Here is a 22,640-nt window from a genome sequence, read left to right as displayed (position 1 = left end):
ATTTAACCATTTAATTTTCATAATTTTTGGGGAAGCCGGGCTTCCCTTGCAGTCTATGAGAAATCGCCACTGCCACTTAGGTATAGAGAATAGTTAAGTTTTTTAACTTCCATTAAAATAGGACTTAGTATTCAGTTACGGTAAATTAGTGTCAGAATATGGTCTTCATCTGATTTTGACTGACGGGAAACTCCCACAACAATAGTCATTGTACTTACCACAACTCAAGAGCTTCAAATAAATAAGGAGTGTCCAGTCCTCAAGAAATGGAGATGTAGACATGAGGGGAAGAGCTGTAATATACAAGTACAGTCCATATCAATCATTAGTCTAGTGATTGGAAGCAAGGCAGCTGCCTGTTTATCCAACAGCGTGCCCCGCTCTGCGCTGCTCTACACGCTCCCCCCACTCGGTAAGTCCGATAGCAAAAAAAAAAAAAACTCCGCTAGCTAGTTAATTTGGCTAGCTAGATAAGTTTACTACTTTCAACCCAGCTCTTGAAAAAACAAATACAAAGCCTGTAAACCACTAATAAAGCGGCTAGCCAGTCACTCACTATGCTAGCTGGCTGGTCCAATGAGTTAGCCGGCTAGCTAATGAACCGTTCCAAGCTAGCTTACATGAGCTATCATGTTAGCTAGCTCATTATACTACATTTTCGCAAGGCAAAGCATCATGCACTATTGCTCTAGAATGTATCAAAAATATATACTTACTCAGATAGGAGTCATTTGATGGAAGTAAGCACCGAACTATTGACTGTGAAACACCTCCACCTGCCAGTCTTCAGCAACAGTTAATTGGGCGCGGCGCGCACAGAGTATGACCTACAGTACGGAAAGACGTCTAGGACAATCTTAAGAGTGTTGGGGTGATTGTGTGATTCACTCAACAGTGTTATGTTGAATTTACTTAGCTGGCTTATTTTGCTTGAACACATTTTAATTTTAAGTTAAGCTTACTAAAGTACATCAGGTTTTAAAATGAAACATAGAAATGTTAATTAAATTAAACACAGGTGCATTTATTTAATTTAACATCTCACAGAGTTCACTTTTTTGAGTGCATTCACACTGCAAGTCTCAGGCTACATTCAGACAGCAAGTCTTAATGCACAATTGGCATTTTTTGTGAAATCCGACTTTTTTTGTGAAAAAAATATTCATGGATTTTATTGTTGGATATATTGGATGGATATATTCATGGATTTTATTGTTTTAGTTCCACCTCAGCCGACACAGTGGATCATCCCATACACAGACATTCATACAATTATTGTAACTTTGCTGTTCTTGATAAATCTGATCTGCAGTAACATGCTTGAGTCTAAATCAATTACTTGTTATTGTTAATAGACTGTAATTAACCATTTTTCTGAAAAAAAAGGGTTTTGTTTTCATATTACCACCATAAAGTGAGTGATAACTAATATTACAGTATGTTAAAATGTGACAAAACACCAGATTAGCAGCATTAAAAAAAATTTCATACTTTTCACACAGTGTATCAGTAAATACATGTTTCTTTGCTTCAAAAATTAAATGCATGATGTCCAGCTGAGTGGATATTTTTGCAACTCCATGAAAAATAGGTTAATAAAAAAATTTCAATCACATTTTTTTTTTTTTTCATGCCTAAAGAGGAATAAAAACACTCGGGCAAAGTATCTTGATTAGGGTAAAAAAAAAAAAAAAAAAACAGTATTCAAAATCTCTCTGACGGGACATTTTAGAGACAATTTGACCCACATTTTTACTTTAAATTAATTTTTACTTTAGTTAGACCACAAGGGATTATCAAAAAAAAAGGAGCTACTTTATATTGAAATAAATGTTGGAATGGCGATCAATTAAAATTTGCTCTCTGACAGGACATTACTGTGTTTTGACCCATTAAGGTTCTCATAATTTATGCATGAAAGGGTTAATAAACCTTTGTTACATTTTCACCACCTCCTCCGTCTCCATTTTTGTCACAACCTCAGAGCCGGGTTGTGACAAGTGGGGGCTCGTCTGGTCATTGGTCCTGAGACAAGCGGAGGTTTGGATTTCATTCAGCTTGTCATTATCGGTAGTCTCAGCCGTGTGGGCGGGGACTGCATGATTTTTTGTGAATGACTCTGGTTGTGGTAGTGTCCACGTGACGTGGCGCACGGGTATGTTTTTTTTCATTGTGCAGGTGGATGCGCAATCTGTTTGAATTTTGGAGACGAGAGGTGAGTTTATTTATTTATTTGTTTATTTGTGTGTGTGTGTGTGTGTGTGTGTGTGTGTGGGTAGAGAGAGCCCAGAGAGAGAGCCAGATGTGTGTTTTGTAGTGTTCAGGTGAGTTTAAACTCTGAGTTGTGTTTGTGTCCTTTCACACAGGTGTGTCTCCTCTGTCTGGTCCCTATAGGTTCAGTGCGTCTTCCCCTTTGGAATTCGCAGGGGGGGCTCTTCCTTTAGGTGGTGTTGAACGTGGGTGGAGCAGGTGTGTGAATGCAGCGTATAACTCAGTAGCCATGAACCTCGGAAAGTATATTCAGTCAGATTCTCCACTTGACTTTTGTTCTGCTCTGGATGCATCCATTTCTGAATCCTCCGACACATGCCCAATGTCATCTAAAGGTGTTTATACTCTGAACTGTACACATGACTGTGTGTACATAGTAGAAAGGCAGCCACTTCAACAACAGAGCTAATACTGTAGGCCACTTATGACAGCCACTAACATTATTACACCAGGGGTCACCTACCTTTTCTCTTCTGTGGGCTACTTTTACCTACACTCTAAAAAGTGTTGCATGCAGTTGTTCATTTGAACTAATAACTGCCATTTAAAACGGGATAAAGTTATTGATTTGATTGTGGAAACCATTTATTTTGCATTGACAGACATCAAGTTTGATTTCTACTGAACTAAAAATACGTCCAAAGGACCCAAAACAAAGTTTTTGATTTCCTTCAAATTATTTTTTTTCTTCATGTCCTGCAGGTAATATATTTGGTTTGAGTCGAATGTGACTTGCGCATGCGCATTGAAAACTGCAGTCAGGCTATGGCGCCATTTCATATCACTGACATCTTCTAAAAAGAAAGGTAAGTAAAGCAGTTGCTGATAATTAGAGATTTAGTGTTTGTGTTGTTAAAATTGCAAAGAATAGCCCAATTTAGCTGACTAACAAGCTATCGTTGGCGGTGGCTAGCGAGCAAGCTTAAATGGGACGATAGCCGGAATGAATTTAACTGGCAGTAGCTGATAGCTAGCTAGCATTTAGCCCGAGTCCTCTCTGGCTCGGCTGCGTAGCCTCCTGCCCCTTACAGCAGCAGTTGTCAAAACCGCAAAGGAAAGTAAATACAGTCCGCATGAAGCGCTGAAGCCGTGGGCCGATAACAACGAGAGCCTCCAGTGTTTTGTCGTAAGTTACCGAGCAGTTGTGAGCTGGGGAGCGGGTGTTAGCAGCGGATGACAACCGCTAACGCTAGCCGCGGTTAGCATGGAGTTAGCTCTCCACAACGGCTCTCGTACTTGTTCTCACTCGAGGCTTTAGTTAGATACCGTCCGTCCGCCGCTTTAGCGCTTCACTCGGACTGTATTTCTTTTTCTTTGCGGTACTGCTGCTGAGAGAGACAGAGAGAGAAATGGAGACGTGCTAGCACTCGCTAACATCCGGGACAGCTAGTCGGGCTAGTACTGGCCTACAAAGCTAAAAGGCGGTAACTACACAGACTGCAGAGCTGAGAAAAAATACTTTAAAGTTATCCTGTCATCCAGCATAAGTAATTGTAGGTAGATTATTGGACATGTGGCTGTTTTGTTACTTTATATTACCTTGTGCTTTGTACATGTCAATTCTCATTTAATTTAATATTTTACCCATATTTTGCAGTTACTGTATTATCTGCATTTCTGTATTATGTGCTCTTTAGAGAGTAGTAATAGTTTAGTTTATTTTTTATTCTTTCAGAACCACAAGATCGCTGTCTTCAGTTCCTGTAGCCTATTCTTCATCCAACCTGAACAGGTAATATCTTGCATCTACACTGCACATCACCTTTTTAACCATTTCTCAAATCACCCTGAATACTAGACCCTCACTCATGTATACATTTTCATAGCAGCAGATGGACTACTGTATTTTTTTTTTTATTTTTTTTTTTTTAGTTCTGTTGATTGAACCAACACAGATCAGTTTATCATTTGTAAGGGAATTCACTATTATTTCCTTTGTTTTCACAGTTATCGGATGTGGAAATGCAAAGACTGCAGCCTGTCATTTTCAGAACAATCTGAGCTACTAAAGCATTATCGCATTGACCACCGGTTTCATGGTAGGTGCCGCCCTTACCCATGCATCCATGCAAATTGACCCTGTTCGTCCAACACATGGAATGGTCTACAAAAACACCTTACTAGGAGTCATCCTTCTCAGTTGTCCACACCAAAGCTCTCTTCAGTATACTGAAGATCATCAGAAAGAAGGGAGGGGCAACCAGAGCAAAAACTGCCACGATCCTGGAGTTTCTTGATCAGGTATGATGTACAGAATTAACTACTAACAAGTTAGCATTTTAACCCTTGTCTGATGGGGATAGGTATCCTTACCTTACCTATTTTTGATTTGAATGATAATGGTTATAGTCATAATTTGGCAAATGCTATGTCTTTTTAACCTCTTAATCACTATTTTTCTGCCCCCTGTCCAAAAATGGCATACCTAAAATAAATGGGGTATATCTTTACAACTACAAGGGTTATATGAATAACTTTTGTTACCTATGACACAAATACACGTGAGTTTGCTACAAGTGTCAGAATCCAATTCATCTGGAAAACAGCAGAAAATGTAAATTTCTGTTCTCGCCAAAAAAAAATAATATTTAGAGTGAAAATAACCGCTGAGTCATGGTATAGTAGCCTAAATCAAATAGGAATTGGTCATGTAACATCTGATCAGTGACTGTGCAAAAGTAGATGGTAAAAATGTGAAGCTGAGCATTTTTAAAAATATATTAGTACAGGTATGCCCAGGCGAACCACAGGTGTGTCATTTTGACACATTTTGCCACACGATGTGCCATTTGACCTCTCAGGTATCAGTGAGGAAAACTAATTGTGTTTTACTGATACATCACTCTGGTTATTCATTCCACCCAAACACAACTATTTCACTAGTCCAGGATTGTTGTAGAGCTGGGAATTCAAAAACTTGCCTGTCCTCCACATTCCATAGTAATCTTTTTTCACTGTCCCTGCAGGATGCCAATGCTGATTTCAGAAGGGAGTGTGTCCACAAACTTCTCATCATCTACCTGGGAGAATGTATTGAGGACCTGATTAAAGAATACACGGTATGTCCAAATTTGTTCTCTCTCCATGATAAGATGCAACTTTAATAATCCTGGGGAAGCTTGACTGCTCTGCCATTGGATGTGGTGGTTAATCATTAGTTGTTCACTTACACATTTTGTCTTAAATTTTACCTCAGATGTCCGAGAAAGATGAAGCCAAGCAAGAGCTGAGGAGTACCACCATGGCGGTCTTCGTATTAAGAGAGAACTCGAGCCTTCTACAACAGCCCAAAGAGACTGGGATCATCATTGATGGTGTGGAAGTCCTCAATGAGTTGCCTTCTGTGGCAGCTGGAGTGGTAATGCTCTTTGGACTCTGTTATGTTCTTAACATGGAATATCCACAGGGGTTCAGGTTCACCTTTGAGGCTCTTGAGAAGATCCTGATGGAGCTTGGTTCCAACAAGATGAGCTCCAAGATTCGCAAACTAAATGGTGAACTCCACACTGCACAGTAGTATATGTGGCATGTGTACACGTGCTTGTGTGTTTGTGGCATCCACAGTGTGTGCATCTTTGTTTGTGTGTATTTATATTGAGGTAGCCTGTACCACAAGCTGCTAGCCAGGACTTTACAAGGGGGAGAACCTCAGCGGCACTTTGTGGCACTTAGCCATGGGTGCTGTAGCCATTTAAGGCTATGTCATATTGTTGGGCTTTGAGTGAGTGTTTTGAATTTGTTAGTTTGAGGGTCAACACTGCTTTCAGAAAGCAATATTTCATTTGATTTCATTTAATTACAGTTCAGATTGTATAGAGCCTGTGTATAGGCCTGTTACCACGTGTTTTTGTCCTGGTTCATTTGCTTGGTAGACAATCTGTTTTTTGTTTTTTTTATCTGACTTGCATTTCTTAAAAGTCATTACAGTTAATGTCTGTGCTGAAAAAATTGCAGCAGAAGTTCAGATACCATCTTTTTATAAAGACTGCCCATTTAAAGGGGAGATTCCAGTTAGAGCAGTATGTTTTCTCATGCTACAGTATTTAGCATCCTCCCCTGCCCTCATGGCCCTGTCCTGCTCTCTATCCTCCTCTTTCCTTCCTCTCATCCTCTCCATCCTTTCCTCTGTTCCCCTCTCCACTCTACTGCCCTCTCCATCCTATCTTCTCCTGGCCTGACTAAGCTAAGAAATCAAAGGTATTCTTATGGTTTAAATCACAGGTGTCAAACATGCGGCCCGGGGGCCAAATCCGGCCCGCCAAAGGGTCCAGTCCGGCCCTTGGGATGAGTTTGTGAAATGCAAAAATTACGCTAAGAAATTAACAATCCTTTTAGTTCAGGTTCCACATTCAGACCAATTTAATCTCAAGTGGGAAGGACCAGTAAAATACTATAATAATAACATAAAAATAATACCAACTCCAAATTTTTCTCTTTGTAAATGTAAATATTTTCATGTATTTACACTAAAACAGAGTATAATTTTGCAAAAAATGTGAATAACCTGAACAAATATGAACAACCTGAAATGTCTTAAGAGAAGTAAGTACAATTTTAACAATATTCTGCCTGTTATTAACCCTTCCATGCACAAATTACGAGAACCTTAATCAAAATTTTTTCCTGAGTGTTTTTATTCCTCTTTAGGCATGAAAAAAACAATGCGACTGAAAATTTTCTTCTGAAAAATAAATAATAAAAAAATAATAAATAATAATTTTAAAAAATTTTACAAATGCATAAAAAAATAATGAAAAAACAATTCTTATGAACCTGTTTTTCATGAAGTTGCAAAAATGTCCACTCAGCTGGACACCACATGTTTAATTTTTGATGCACAGAAGCATGTATTTACTGATAAATTATGTGAAAACTATGGGGAGGGCTTGTGATTCTGGGGGTTTATGCTCAGGAGAGATCAGCATAATGTTACCAATTCATGTCAGAAAAGATATGTAGTGTCTTAAAACTTTAATAAAGATATGTGTAAAAAAAAAAAAAAATGAAAAGAACAACAAAATTCATGAATATACAAGAGAACAGCTGTAGAATACATGTCCACTGTAGTGACCAGTATGCATGAAAGGTTTAAATGTTTTTTATGTATTTGTAGACCCACTGTGATCTGGAAGTTATAATGTACATGTGTAAATGATTAACTGAGGCAGAATATTGTTAAAATTATACTTATTTTTTTCAGTTTGTTCATGTTATTCACATTGTTTGAAAGGTTAGTTTGTAGATGTAAACCTTTTCATTAGGTGAATTTGCATTTTTTTGCTCTTAAACATGGAGTTGACATTATTTATATATTATGTTATTATTTTACTGGTTCGGCCCACGTCAGATAAAATTTAGCTGAATGTGGCCCCTGAACTGAAATGAGTTTGACACCCCTGGTTTAAATGAATGATTGGCATGAAAAATAAAAGGGATCAAGACCTGAAAATTGTATTCTTACACAGCAATACAAGTTATAATGATTACACATAAATAAAAAACATGAGTAACTTTGCGTCTGGATGTGTGATCCCAGACATTACATGGAAATGACAGTATCAACATGGATCTCACCCTTTGTTGAAGCATCTGTGTTTTATTTAAGTTTCAGTTGGCTCCACTGTTTTCCATCCTCTCGTTCTCTCTTCTCCCCTCTCTACCTTTCCCCTCCCTTCTCCCTCCCTCTCCTCTCCTCTGTTCGTTTCTCTTCCTTTCCATTGTCCTCCTTTCCCCTCTCCTCTCTCCATCCTCACCTCATCTCTCTGGTTCATATGTTGCCAGATGTTAAATGTGTTGCATATGGCTTGTGTTAAAGATTAATAAATATATTTAGAGTAATCTGTTGGTCAAGTGTCTATTTTATAGAGTTTGTAAGATGGGCAATACAAATTATTTTTGAAGTCGAATAAAATGTGAGAAATATAGTTTGGTTATACATAAATTAATTAACTGGTGTCAATGTAAACATGTTAATTCAGTTAAAAGTGAATAAATTAGGTTGGTTCAATTTCAATTTAATAGTTTGGTTCAGTAACTAAAATGTTCAAAAAATAATTTGGATCAAGGCAAAAAATTAAGGTTGGTTCAAGTGAAGCATTATTGTTTACATCAACATAAAATAATCAGGTCATAAGAAGTCACTAAATTTAGTTTCTGTGAAGTCAAATATTTTAGATGTGATATCTGGACATCATTTTTTTTAGTTTAAGTGGGGTTATACTTTTTTCAGTGTAATGAAGTTGCCGGAGGGCTACTCTAATTTAGCAAAATTTATTTACATAGCTATTTTTCATACATACACATATTTTGTATCATACGTTTGTAACATTGTGCTCTTCATTTATTTTATTTATTTATATATCTTTGTTTTAACATTTACAATACTTAAAAAGTGTTAATATGAAACTATTATTTTACTTTAAGAAAATCAAAAGTAGAAAAAAACAAATACAAGCATTTGCATGCTGTATTCCTAAATATTTTAATACTATGTCAAAAATTATGAAATGGAACAATCCTGCATATTTTTATAGAATTACTAAAAACAAATAATACACACCTGTATGTGCATTTTTAATACTTTGAAATTGTGAAAAGGAACGTTGTCACTCACACAATAAAACTTCACCAGCATGTGCTGCTGTTTTTCTGAAGGATTTGGCCTTTTCTCAATTCACATATGCTGTCAAAACATATTAATTAAAACCAGAACTTTGTGCACATAAATCCACCATCCTCGTCACTTCTACTGTCGTCACACTGGAGTCAATCGCAGAGGCACCTGTTCAGGTCCGACTCCAGCTGTCTGAGCGCATGCGCAGATAGTGCACATGTGTTTGCGCTTGTCCAGGATGTGACCCACTTTACTGATGCCTCTGTTGAAGCGCTGGCCTTGGTTAGTTTAGTGAACATGGACCATTGTTTTTGGACTTTAGTTTTCAGCTCTTTTACCTTCCCTTCACGGAGGCTGATTCCCACTGGAGAATCTCCAGAAAAGTTGCTGTGAACTTTGGTGAAGTTCCGCTCCACGTTGCATCTTTTACTGACTTCCAGAACGCGCCACAGATCTCTCACACACACACACACACACACACACACACACTCGTCTTTCACATTTGTCAAACAGAAGTCCGTGCCTCATCGTTGGTGAAAATAACTCCCTTACTATATTTGGCCCACATCGTTGCGGGGCTAAACCCACTTCCTGCCTGGCATCTGGCTCATCCTGGGAATATAAAAATCCAATTTTAGAAAAATTTAGAAGCAATAACAAATTAGTTGATATCTGGAGACTTCTACACAATGATGTCAAACAATTTACCTGGTTTAAACCAAACGGCCAAAGTAGATCACGTATTGATTACTGGCTTGTCTCGGATTCAATCTCAGAACATGTAACAGAAACATCAATTGCTAATTGCCCTTTAAGTGATCATTGTATTATTAATCTTAAATTAGAAAAAAGAAAATATAATAAAAAACCAAAAGACTATTGGAAATTTAACTCCCAGTTGTTAAAGAACACAGAATTTTGTGATGGAATAAAAAAATTGATTCTGGATATAAAAAATGATCATACTATTGACACACCGATCCAAAAATGGGAATACATTAAATTCAGTATAAGAAAATATTCAATTACATTTAGTAAAAAATTAATCATGGAAAAGAGAGCAAAGGAAACATCTGTGGTCAAGGAACTTATGTTACTCTATAGTAAACTTAATTGGAATGAAGAAGATAAAGAAAATATAAACAAACTGCAGACTAAACTAGATGAGATGTATATTACTAAGGCTAAAGGAGCATATATAAGATCCAGAGCCCGTTGGATTGAAGAGGGAGAAAAGAACACGGCCTATTTTTGTAATTTGGAAAAACGCAGACAGGAATATAATTCAATTGATAGTCTAATGATTGAAGGTGCAGAGTGCACGGATTCTAAAAGAATAGCAAAAGAAGTTTTCAACTTTTATAGCAATCTGTATAAGTCCTCATATTCAGAACAAAATGCTTCATCCTTCCTAAATAAAATAAAAAATCTGATTCCTATGATTGATAAAGAATGTAAAGAAACATGTGATGAGGAATTAAGAATTACAGAACTTGATTGTGCAATTAAAAGAATGGCATCCGATCGCTCCCCAGGACCAGATGGTTTAACTACTAATTTTTCTAACACTTTTGGGAAGATTTAAAACTAATGCTGCTCCAAGCTATTAATGAATGTATTAACAAAAAAGAACTAATGGAAACAATGAAACAAGGTGTAATTAAACTAATACCAAAACCTGGAAAAGACAAGAAGATTTTAAGTAATTTAAGACCTATTACACTATTAAACACTGATTACAAGATTCTGACAACAGTTTTGGCAACAAGATTAAAACAGGCTTATCTAAGTTCATTAGCCCAACACAATCTGGCTTTCTCAAAAGTAGATCTATACATAACAACATCCGCCTGGTTCTGGATCTTATTGAATATAATCACTTAATTGAGGAGGATGCTCTTATATTATTTTTAGACTTCCATAAAGCTTTTGATTCAGTGGAACATACATTTATTATTAATACTTTAAAACAATTTGGTTTTGGAGATAAATTTATTGATATAATAACAATGCTATATACAGGTATCAACAGTTGTGTTTCTCTTCCAGAAGGCACATGTCCTAGATTTAATGTGGAACGGGGAATTAGACAAGGATGCAGCATCTCACCTCTTCTATTCATTACAGTCACAGAATTATTAACTATAGCTGTTACAAATTCAAATATTGAAGGACTATATATTAATAATAACAAATTGATTATAAGTCAGCTAGCTGATGATACGACCATATTCCTAAAAAATAAAGAACAAATACCATTAGCTTTAGAAATAATAGAGACATTTTCCCAAGCATCTGGTCTAAGATTGAATCTGAGTAAATGCGAACTTATGAGTATTCATAACTGCCCTGACTCCTCAATATGTAGTATACCAGTAAAGACAGATGTAAAATATCTAGGTATTTGGATTTCTAAAGACTCAGACACTAGTATTAAAAATAATATTCAGAACAATATTGATAAATGCAGAAGAACATTAAACAAGTGGCTACAAAGAGATTTAACATTATTTGGTAGAACAATGTTAACTAAATTTGAATCACTCTCTAGATTAATTTATCCTGCGTATTCTTTAGCCATTTCTCAAAGACAAATTAAGGAGATTAATAGAATAAACTTCAATTTTATTTGGAAAAATAAACATCACTACATCAAAAAGAAGGATTTGTTGAAAGACTATAAAGATGGTGGACTTAAGGCAATTGATTTTGAAATTATGAATGGAGTGTTAAAAGTTAAATGGCTCCAGTCTTTTTTAAAGAATGGAAAGGACATATGGTTTTCACTCCCGTCATTTATATTCAGTAAAGTGGGGGGTATTAAATTTTTACTAACATGTGATTTTGAAATTACAAAATTGCCCATTAAACTATCCACTTTTCATCAGCAGGTATTGTTACAATGGAAAATGGTCTTCAAACACAATTTCAGTCCTCATAATGTTCCTTTATGGAATAACAGAGTCATACTGAATAGGAGGAAGTCTGTTTTTATGGAAAACTGGATGGAGAAAGATATATGGTCTATTGTACATTTAATGGACAATCATGGTCAATTTTTTGAACTGAAAGAATTTATTAATAAATATAATGTTGAATGCTCCATGGCAGATTATAAAAAGGTAATTCAAAACATCCCAAGTGCCCTTATTCAGCTAGTGAAAAATAGCTTGTCGACCATAACAACCCCCAGATTGCCCAAAATTAAAATCGGGTGTGTAGATTTTTTGAATAACAAATGTAATAATAAATTTATTAGAAAACACCTTGTTGACTCTATATACCCGGGAAAAACTAGGAGCACTCTCTTCCTCCAAAATAACAGCAAATATGATAGATCGATGATAAGAACAAAATTTTTAAAATGTCCACTTCCTCCAAAATATAAGGAGATACATTTCAAAACTATTAATAACATATATCCATCAAATGAATTCATTAAAAAAAGATTCAAATTTGAAGTAGAAAATTGTCAAATGTGTGATAATAATGTGGAAACGACAGAACATCTATTTTATGCTTGTGAAATTGTCCAAAATATATGGAGATGTGTTCATGATTTGCTGTCTTCTAGTTCTATAGAAATGGACTTCTTCTCTTATAATGACATTCAGACGGGTGTAATCCTCAAAAATAAAAAAGATGAGTTTTTGATGAATAATATAATTATAGTAACAAAATATTACATACATAAATGCAGATGTGCTAAAACTTCCCCCTCATGGTCTGCACTTAAAAACGAACTCCTTTTGTTTAAAAAGTGTTTGAAAATAATTGATAATGCCCAAGCTAAGAAACTATATACACTAATAGAAAATCTTCAACTGTGCTGAACCCCTTGTACTTTTTTTTTTTAATCTTTTTTTTTTTTTTTAATCTATTTATATTTTATTTGTATAATCTTAGTTATTGTATTTTTACCTTAAGCTTTCAGATATTTTCTGATTCATATTACATGTTGGAGGTGTGATTCTCTTATATTATATTTGCACATATGGACAGAAATGAGTATGTCATTTTGTTTATTTGTTATGTATTTGTTCTTGTTACAATAAAATAAAAAAATAAATAAATAAATAAAATAAAATAAAAAAAATCTGGCTCATCCTGGGCCCCGCCCCTCTCCAATGACAGGCAACAAACCAGCGCTAAAGTTTGATTGACAGCTAGTTGACCGTTTCATCTCGGGAGGGGGGCAGGACACTTGTAATTTTGATTGGGTGGAAATTTAGACCTGTTCTACCAAATGACGAACCAACTTTGTGTTCTTACATTAGTGACCCTTGGCGAACCAAGATCGCGAGCAACGTGTTGGAGAACCCTGAATCAGTTCTATTTTTAGAACAGGCCTGCAGGCGACTTGCGTGGTCCCTGCCGGCGACCTGGTGTCCTCGGGCACCGTGTTGGTGAGCCCTGTATTACACAGTGTTAGTTAATTAGAGCTGCTTTTGCTTACAGTCTATTTGAGTTTTGATGGCATGCTGGGGGAAAACCTGTTAAAAACATACACAGCTAGCTAGCTAACGTGAGCTGTATCTTTCCTTTACCATTATGAGATCCATTCTTCTGCCGTGAGCGCAGTACAGCGACTCTGTAATCTAACCTGAGACTAAGAACTGGGATCATCCAGACTTTTGTATGCTTTTAGATCTGCACCTGTGTATGGGGACACTTCATTTTGAACATAATGGTGCAGATCGTGTGCTTTAAACTCTGGTAGACTGGAGGATTTTGCTCCATCCGTAAACACATCAGGAGAAGGGTCGGTAGCTGGTCCTGCTATCGCTAGCTGCTCCAGATAGCGTTCTTTCTGCCGTCCAGTAAGGTGAGTCACTTCGCAGGACTACTCTAACACTTTATTCTCAGTGCTGGTAGACATAATCCGTCGCTCATTCGTGTGTTTGTTGTGTTGCTTTTGCCTTCACCATGGCGCTGAACCCCTAGTCACGTGATAAGTGTGACGTAGGTGCATAGGTGCAAAGGGTCTATAAATACGTTGGACGGTTTAGCACGTTCTCTTTTCGAACTGCACGAGCTGACGACCAGCAGTGGATTAACAACATGAAAAAGGTAAGAGCACTAATTTTGTCATTTCATTAAAATAACACTTAAAGGTGGGTCAGGAGATGTTAGAGATGCTAGAAAACGTTTTGAGTGAGCTACATTTAGAAAATACAGGTCCAATAATTAGCCCGGTCCCGGGTCCGGCTGTGGTCCCGGCCTAAATCTAAGGTCAGTAGTCCTGTTTGCATTGTTTGAATCTGTGTTTGACTGCTCTAGTTTTATCCACGGGCCTTTGCACAGTAAGACTTGGCTCTTCAGTCAAACTAAAGGCTTTAATTTGTACGTGTTATTCAACTTGTCACTGATTAAACTGCATTGAAATCCTGCTCAGATCAGTTTGTGTGGTCTAAACGTTAGGTAATGCTCTGACATCGGAGGGGATCGACGTCCGAATTCCGACTGGACTGTGTCCTTTCATCAGCTCACCGGAAGATTCACCATCACACAGCTTTTTGCTGTTTTTTTTTTTTTCTTTTCTTATTCTTGTTTTTATGAATAAATGCCTGTTTTTGCATTCAGTCTGGTGTTGTGCGTCCTTCATAATGTTGCCACTCTGTAACAGGTTAGGTAATGCCATGACAACGGAGGGGATGGACGTCTGAATTCCAACTGTTCCTAATAAAGCGTTCAGAGCTACAGTAGTGTAAGAAAAGTGTTAGAAATGCAACAGTATCATTTAATCTGATTGAAATTTTCTGATAGAATACAAACATGTATTTCTGCTTTCTGATGATCTGACAAATAATTCTATAATCTAAGAATTTGTATTGAATAAAGTAAAGTCTCCCCCCTGTGATGGACAGGTGAAGCCTGACCATCAAGAGGTTAATTCTGTCTATAATTCAGACCATACCAAGTAACTGTAGGGAGTATGGGCAGCTTTCCTCTTTCATAGACTGAGTTACAGGGGGGGTCACATATTATTTCAGAGCATCTTTTTGCAGATTGCATTTATAGAAAGATGTAGAATTAACAGGAAGAAAAACATTGTTAAATTACTTTAAAATACAAATAACAGAGAACTTACTTATTAAATATTACCTACATTAATAATCCAATAATGCAACTTTTAAACAACACACAAATGGTGGGAAACAGCTAAATGAAGTGCACTTTGCTCGATTAAACACAGACAGTGCACCTATCCTGCAATGCAGGCCAGACACAGAAAGTCTTTGTCAGCTGGAGACCCGTTGACACACATAGGATGGAACCACCGCAAGTAATTGTCACACTGAATCTGGCAAACATACAAACAGGTTTAAAATGGTGTTATTGCTGATAGATGTTTGAACATAGAAGTGTGGCTGAAATCCACACTGTAAGAGCAGAAAAGGTGAGTTGACTTAAAAAATCTGAGGTAATCCGTTGCCTTAAAAAATGTAAGTAATGAGTAAAGAAAAGTTGAGTGTATTAAACCTAAATGCTTGATTTGAATGGAATTGCTATTTTAAGTACAACACACTAAATGCCCAGTTAAATTAACTTAAAATTTGTTGCAATGTTAATTATTTTGTTCAGTCATTAGACTTAGTATTATCAGTTAATTGTACTCAATTCCAAGTTGACTTAAATTAAAACCTCTTGCAAAATAAATTATTCAACTTTATATATTGTAGCATGATTGGAAGGTAGAAAGTTCTGAGTAATTTGTCAGAACTGGGAGTGTTGTTAGTTAGGAAAAGATAAAGATTTATGTTACTCGATAACATGCTTAGATGAACAGGAAAGCCATTGTTCGGCTTATGGCTCTCAGTCGTGCAGCTCTACAAAAATACAAAAACAAACACAAAAAGGTCAATAAACATTGCCATACACACATTAAGTCCAAATTAACACTAACACCACAACCCCACTGAACCCCTGCACATAAAAATAACACATTTTTAACAACATGCCCAATGCCCACAATGCAATGCGGAGATAAAAAGGTGTGGTCATGACTAAAACTTAGTGATTTAAATCCATTCAACTTAAACTTTTTCATACTTTCCACTATGTCTATAAATTAGTAGAATATACTTAACATTTTATAATAATGTAGTAAAACTTAAATCATTTAAGTACGTTGTAATTAAAGCATTTTAGTAAATGCAAAGTCTGGGCTTACAGTGCATGCATTAAAATGTTGGCTCTAGCATAGAAATTAGAATTTGGGGTAGCACAAGGGAAGCCAAGACAATTGCCAGTATCTTTATAGCAGAATACATTTCATATTCATAACTTGTAGTTCTTTAATTTAATTTAATTTTTTTATTACCCAGCTCTAGTTGGAGTTGTGTTCCTCTTCCCCGCAGAAGTGACATGTGTCTGTGAGATCATCTGTAAAAACAGATAAAGGGAACGTGCCTTCTCATTCTCTTTTCATGTGTCCGCTTTAGTTAGGTAACTGTTTAATAAATCAAAAATACATCTGATGAATTATAGCACACTGGTCAGGCCTCACCTGGGATGCTCTGAAGTAATATGTGGCCCCCCTGTAACTAAGCTGCCCATATTCACTACAGTTACTTGGTATGGTCTGAATTATAGACAGAACTAGAAGCACTCGGAGAGCGCAGACCTCCGCCAAGGCTGATCAGTGGCCCCCCCTGTGGGGCCCCCCCACGCCAAGGAGGTTATGTTTTTGCCAGCGTTTGTTTTCTGTCTGTCTGTTTGTCTGTCCGTTAGTGTGCAACATAACTCAAAAAGTTATGGACAGATTTTGATGAAATTTTCAGGGTTTGTTGGAAATGGGCCCCCCCCGTGGGCCCCCCCACCCCCAATCACCACCAAAATTTAATCATTTCTTCCTTATCCCATTTCCAACAAACCCTGAAAATTTCATCAAAATCTGTCCATAACTTTTTGAGTTATGTTGCACACTAACGGACAGACAGACAGACAGACAAACAAACAAACAAACAAACCCTGGCAAAAACATAACCTCCTTGGCGGAGGTAATTAACCAGTTGATGGTCAGGCCTCACCTGTCCATCACATCACATGAAATCATGTAGCTTCCATTGAGGCCAGCAAATAATCACAACAATTCTGACTGTTACCCCCGCGACCCGGCCCCGGAAGAAGCGGAAGTGATGGATGGATGGATGGATGGATGAATAGCAGACTTTATTTTATTCAATACAAATTCTTGGATTATAAAATTATTTGTCAGGTCATCAGAAAGCAGAAATACATGTTTGCATTATATCAGAAAAATTCAATCAAATTAAATGATACTGTTGCATTTATCGCACTTTTCTTACACTACTGTAGCTCAGAACACTTTATTAGGGCCAGTCGGAATTCGGATGTCGATCCCCTGCGTTGTAAGTGCATTACCTAACGTTTAGACCACACAAACTGATCTCAGCATGATTTCAATGTAGTTTAATCAATAACACATTCAATAACACGTACAAATTAATGCCTTTAGTTTGATTGAAGAGCCGAGTCTTACTCTGCAAAACCCCGTGGATAAAACTAGAGCATTTAAACAAAGATTCACACAATGCAAATATGACTACTGACCTTATATTTAGGTGAGTTATAGCGCAGTGTCACAGTTCCACCCTCACTGAATGAATGTACGCTCCCGCGGCCAGGGGATACACTTCTTAGCGGGGATACATACCTTGGCACAACACCGGCTCCAGCTCAGAACGCACGATTCCTGCACGAACAGGGGTACGCACGGAGGGGGGGAGGGACAAATGGCAGTTGAGTTTAATAGACATATCACCGTTCAATCATTTCAATTGGGCGCTTAAAATGATTGCATGGTGTTTTTTCAGTCCTGTCCCTTCCACAGGTGACTTAATTTTTTTTTTTTTTTTGGTGTTAGAGCATGTAATTATTTGGTTGTAATCGAGGTGTGAAGGGGATTTTAAGCAATATAGTAAAAAATGCTCCAGGAAAACATCTCCCACCCCACCTTTAAAGTAAGAGTAAAAGATGAAAAACTGTTGCAAACCATGTCATCTTATTTACTAGAAATAAAAATATTGTAGATAAACTGAGTTATATTTGGAAGAATTGATTATTTTTACATAACACTAAGCAAAAGTCATCCAACACCACTAATTTCATCTGAATAATAATCAAAAAGCGAGTAAAACTGATGAACAAGTGACATTTATTCAATAATCTGGCAAATTTTACATAACACTAAGACTGATATTGAAGAGAAACTGAATTAAAACTAATCAGTTCATCTAAATAATACTAAAATGGAGGAGTAAAACTGATGAAAATATGAGATTTATTCAATAATCTGGCAAGTTTTAGATAAAACTAAATGATATTGAAGAAAGACTGAAGTGAAACTCGTCAGTTCATCTAAATAACAATTAAAATAGGACTAAAAGTGATGAAAAGTCATGTAAAGCTTTTCAGATTATTTAGTAAACCTCAAAGTATTAAAGATAAACTGAAACATATTTGGAAGAATTGGTTAGTTTTACATAAAACCCAGATATAAACCACAGTCAGATCATTCAAAATCACTCAATTCATCCAAATAATACTCAAAAGAGGAACAAAAAAACTGATGAAAAGTGAGATTTATTCAATAATCTGGCAAGTTTTAGATAAAACTACGACTGATATTGAAGAGAAGCTGAATTAAAACTAGTCATTTAATCTAAATAACAATTAAAATAGGACTCAAAGTGATAAAAAGCTGCTGTAAACCATTTAAGATTACTTAAACTCAGATTATCCACTCCTTTACTGAAATCATTCAAATATTTGTACTTTGATTCTAGTTAAACAGGTTTTGCTGTAATGTTATTTGATTGCTATGGTGCACATGGATGATTATACCTAAACAAACGTTTGATGTTTGTTGTCCAGGTTTGCCAGACCTTGTCAGATTATGTAATAAAACTCAAAATATTGTAGAAAAACCATGTTATATTTGGAAAAATCGACGAGGTTTACATAAAACTGAGACAAATCCAAAGCAGAACTCATTCAAAGTAAGATAAGATAAGATAAGATGAGATAAAATATGCCTTTATTTTTCCCACAAGGCGATACGGTTTATTGCAGGGTTAAATCACTCCATTCATCTAAATAATACTGAAAAGACGAGGAAAACTGATGAAAATGCGAGATTTATTCAGTAATCTGGCAAGTTTTAGATAAAACTAAGACTACTATTGAAGAAAAACTAAACTGAAACTAGTCAGTTCATCTAAATAACCATTAAAATAGGACTCAAAGTGATAAAAAGCTGCCGTAAACCATTTAAGATTACTTAATCAAACTCAAACTACTCTCTCCTTTACTGAAATCATTCAAATATTTGTACTTTGATGATAGTTAAACAGGTTTTTCTGTAAAATTACTGGATCGCTGTGGTGCACTTGGATGATTCTATCTAAATAAAAATGTGAGATTTATTCAGTAATCTGGCAAATTTTAGATAAAACTAAGACTACTATTGAAGAAAAACTGAATTAAAACTAGTCAGTTCATCTAAATAACAATGTAAATAGGACTAAAAGTCATGACAACTGATGTAAACCTTGTCAGATGATTTAGTAAAACTCAAAGTATTAAAGATAAACTGAAAAATATTTGGAAGAATGGATTAGAGATACATAAAACTCAGGTATAAATCACAGTAAAATCATTCAAAATCCCTCAATTCATCCAAATAATACACAAAAAACTGATGAAAAAGTGACATTTATTAAATAATGTGGCAAGTTTTAGATAAAACTAAAGGATATTGAAGAAAAACTAAACTGAAATTAGTCAGTTCATCTAAATAACCATTAAAATAGGACTCAAAGTGATAAAAAGCTGCTGTAAACCATTTAAGATTATTAATCAAACTCAAACTATTCTCTCCTTTACTGAAATCATTCAAATATTTGTACTTTGATGACAGTTAAACAGGTTTTTCTGTAAAATTACTGGATCGCTGTGGTGCACTTGGAGGATTCTATCTAAATAAAAATGTGAGATTTATTCAGTAATCTGGCAAATTTTAGATAAAACTAAGACTACTATTGAAGAAAAACTGAATTAAAACTAGTCAGTTCATCTAAATAACAATGTAAATAGGACTAAAAGTCATGACAACTGATGTAAACCTTGTCAGATGATTTAGTAAAACTCAAAGTATTAAAGATAAACTGAAAAATATTTGGAAGAATGGATTAGAGATACATAAAACTCAGGTATAAATCACAGTAAAATCATTCAAAATCCCTCAATTCATCCAAATAATACACAAAAAACTGATGAAAAAGTGTCATTTATTAAATAATGTGGCAAGTTTTAGATAAAACTAAAGGATATTGAAGAAAAACTAAACTGAAATTAGTCAGTTCATCTAAATAACCATTAAAATAGGACTCAAAGTGATAAAAAGCTGCTGTAAACCATTTAAGATTATTAATCAAACTCAAACTATTCTCTCCTTTACTGAAATCATTCAAATATTTGTACTTTGATGACAGTTAAACAGGTTTTTCTGTAAAATTACTGGATCGCTGTGGTGCACTTGGATGATTCTATCTAAACAAACGTTTGGTGTTATTTGTCCAGATTTGTTCAAAGGAAGACAAAACTGACATATTTGTTTGAAAACTTAAGAAGGTCATTCTGATTCAGCAGATACTGCTTAAACCTCCACTTAAAACTTCAGGACTTACTGAATAATCACTAACTTTATCTACCTTGAATTGAAAATTAAAAATCATTTCTCCCTCCATGTTGACTTTTTTTTTCCTTACTTTACAGCTGAAGTTGAACCCAGGAGGCCCCTATCCCCCGATGGATGAGGTTCAGGTGGCCCCCGCCCCTGTCTGCAACATGTACACTGTCTCCAAGAGGAGGCGGTGTAGCTGCCTGGACCCGTTCCCTGAGGTTCAGGCAGCCCCTGACCCCCCAGAGGGAGGGATTGGTAGCCTTCCTCCAGTCGCTGGGGTTGAAGCGGCCCCGGTCCCCCGTGGCCACTTTCCCCCCAGCGCTGGGGTTGAAGCGGCCCCCGTCCCCCGTGGCCGCTTTCCCCCCAGCGCTGGGATTGAAGCGTTCCCCGTCCCCCGTGGCCGCTTTCCCCCCAGCGCTGGGGTTGAAGCGTTCCCCGTCCCCCGTGGCCGCTTTCCCCCCAGCGCTGGGGTTCAGGTGGCCCCAAGTGGGAGTCGGTATGGCCGCCTGACCCCCATCACTGGGGCTCAGGTGGCCCCTGCCCCTGTCCGCACCGTCTCCAAAGGGAGACGGAGTGATGGGGTCCAGGCAGCCCCCGTCCCCCCGGAGGGAAGGATTGGTCGCCTTCCTCCCATTACTGGGGTTGAGGGGGCCCTCGTCCTCCGTGGCCTCCATCCCCCCATCCTCCGTGGCCGCTTTCCCCCCCAGCGCTGGGGTTCAGGTGGCCCCAACTGGGAGTCGGTGTGGTCACCTGACCCCAATTACTGGGGTTCAGGTGGCCCCTGCCCCTGTCCGCACCGTCTCCAAGGGGAGACGGTGTGGCTGCCTGGGCCCCATGACTGGGGTTAAGGCAGCCCCCATCCTCCAGTGAGCATTCAGGCCGGACACGCAGCCCCCTGCTCTCCGCCAGAGGAGAGGAGATGCGTTGTCAGCCAAGAAAGTCATAGACCACCTCAGAGCCAGAGGCAGAGGCCCCCTTCCCTCTGCCTCTAGCTGTCTGGTGGCCCATGACCAATAAGGCCTGACATGCAGCCCCCTGCCCTCCACAACAGGAGGAGGGCAGGGGGATCCGTTGTCCGCCTAGACAGTCATAGACCACCTCAGAGCCAGAGGCAGAGGCCCCCTTCCCTCTGCCTCTAGCTGTCTGGTGGCCCATGACCAATCAGGCCAGACATTTAGCCCCCTCCCCTCCTCCTCTGGTGGAGGGGAGGAGGGTCTGTTGTCTGCGTAGAAAGTCATAGACCACCTCAGAGCCAGAGGCCCCCCTCCTTCCTCCTCTGGCTCTTTGGTGGCCAATGACCTTTAAGTCCAGAAATGAAGCCCCCTGCCCTCCTCTTCCGGCGGAGGGAAGGGGGCTGCATTGTCGGCCCAGAAAAATCAGAGGCCATCTCAGAGGCTGGCGGGTAAAAAAAATCAAAACGAAAAAAAAACAAACAAACAAACAAAAAAAAACCATGTAAAAACAAACAAAAAAAGTAATTAAAAAAAAAAAAAAAAATCAATAAAAAAAGTAAAAAAAAAAAAAAACTGCCTGTGGGATAAAACAAAAGAGCAAAAAAATTTATTTAAATAAAAAAATAAAAAAATAAAAAAAACCACTTCCTGGGGGTGGAAAAAAAAAAAAAAAACGAAAAAAAAGTAAAAAAAAATAATAATAATAAAAACAATAAAAAGAAACAATAAAAAACAAAAAAACATAAAATAAAACAAAAAAACCTGCCCAGGGAGTAAAAAATAAAAATAAAAATAAAAATAAAAAATGCTGTAACTAACAATAAAGTTGTCCTCCGAAGAGGGGTGGTGGTGGCGGGTATATGTAAATAAAATAAAAAATAAAAAAAAGTAAACAAAAAAAAATGCCTATGGGATAAAAAAAAAAAAAAAAAAAAAAAAAAAAACAATAAAAAGAAACAATAAAAAACAAAACTAAAAAAAAAAACAAAATAAAACAAAAAAACCTGCCCAGGGAGTTAAAAAAAAAAAAATGCTGTAACTAATAATAAAGTTGTCCTCCGAAGAGGGGTGGTGGTGGCGGGTATATGTAAAT

At 37.1% G+C, this 22,640-nt stretch overlaps 1 protein-coding gene and 1 long non-coding RNA gene across 2 annotated transcripts in view; both read left to right on the top strand.

Moving 5' to 3' along the window:
- LOC115429214 (uncharacterized) overlaps positions 1-17,571 on the top strand; it is a 39,053-nt gene extending 21,482 nt beyond the window's left edge. The window contains exon 3 of the long non-coding RNA XR_003936743.1: positions 17,265-17,571. This is a non-coding gene — a long non-coding RNA (uncharacterized LOC115429214). The remainder of the gene's footprint in view (positions 1-17,264) is intronic.
- A 3,148-nt stretch (positions 17,572-20,719) lies between these two features.
- On the top strand, positions 20,720-21,442 carry LOC115429114 (U1 small nuclear ribonucleoprotein C-like). Its single transcript, XM_030148368.1, has one exon. The coding sequence runs from the start codon at positions 20,720-20,722 to the stop codon at positions 21,440-21,442; it is 723 nt and encodes a 240-aa protein (XP_030004228.1).
- The last annotated feature ends 1,198 nt before the right edge of the window (positions 21,443-22,640 follow it).

Source organism: Sphaeramia orbicularis, chromosome 12, assembly GCF_902148855.1.
Source record: "Sphaeramia orbicularis chromosome 12, fSphaOr1.1, whole genome shotgun sequence".
In the NCBI taxonomy this organism is placed as follows: domain Eukaryota; kingdom Metazoa; phylum Chordata; class Actinopteri; order Kurtiformes; family Apogonidae; genus Sphaeramia; species Sphaeramia orbicularis.
This window is presented reverse-complemented; position numbering and strand designations above follow the sequence as displayed.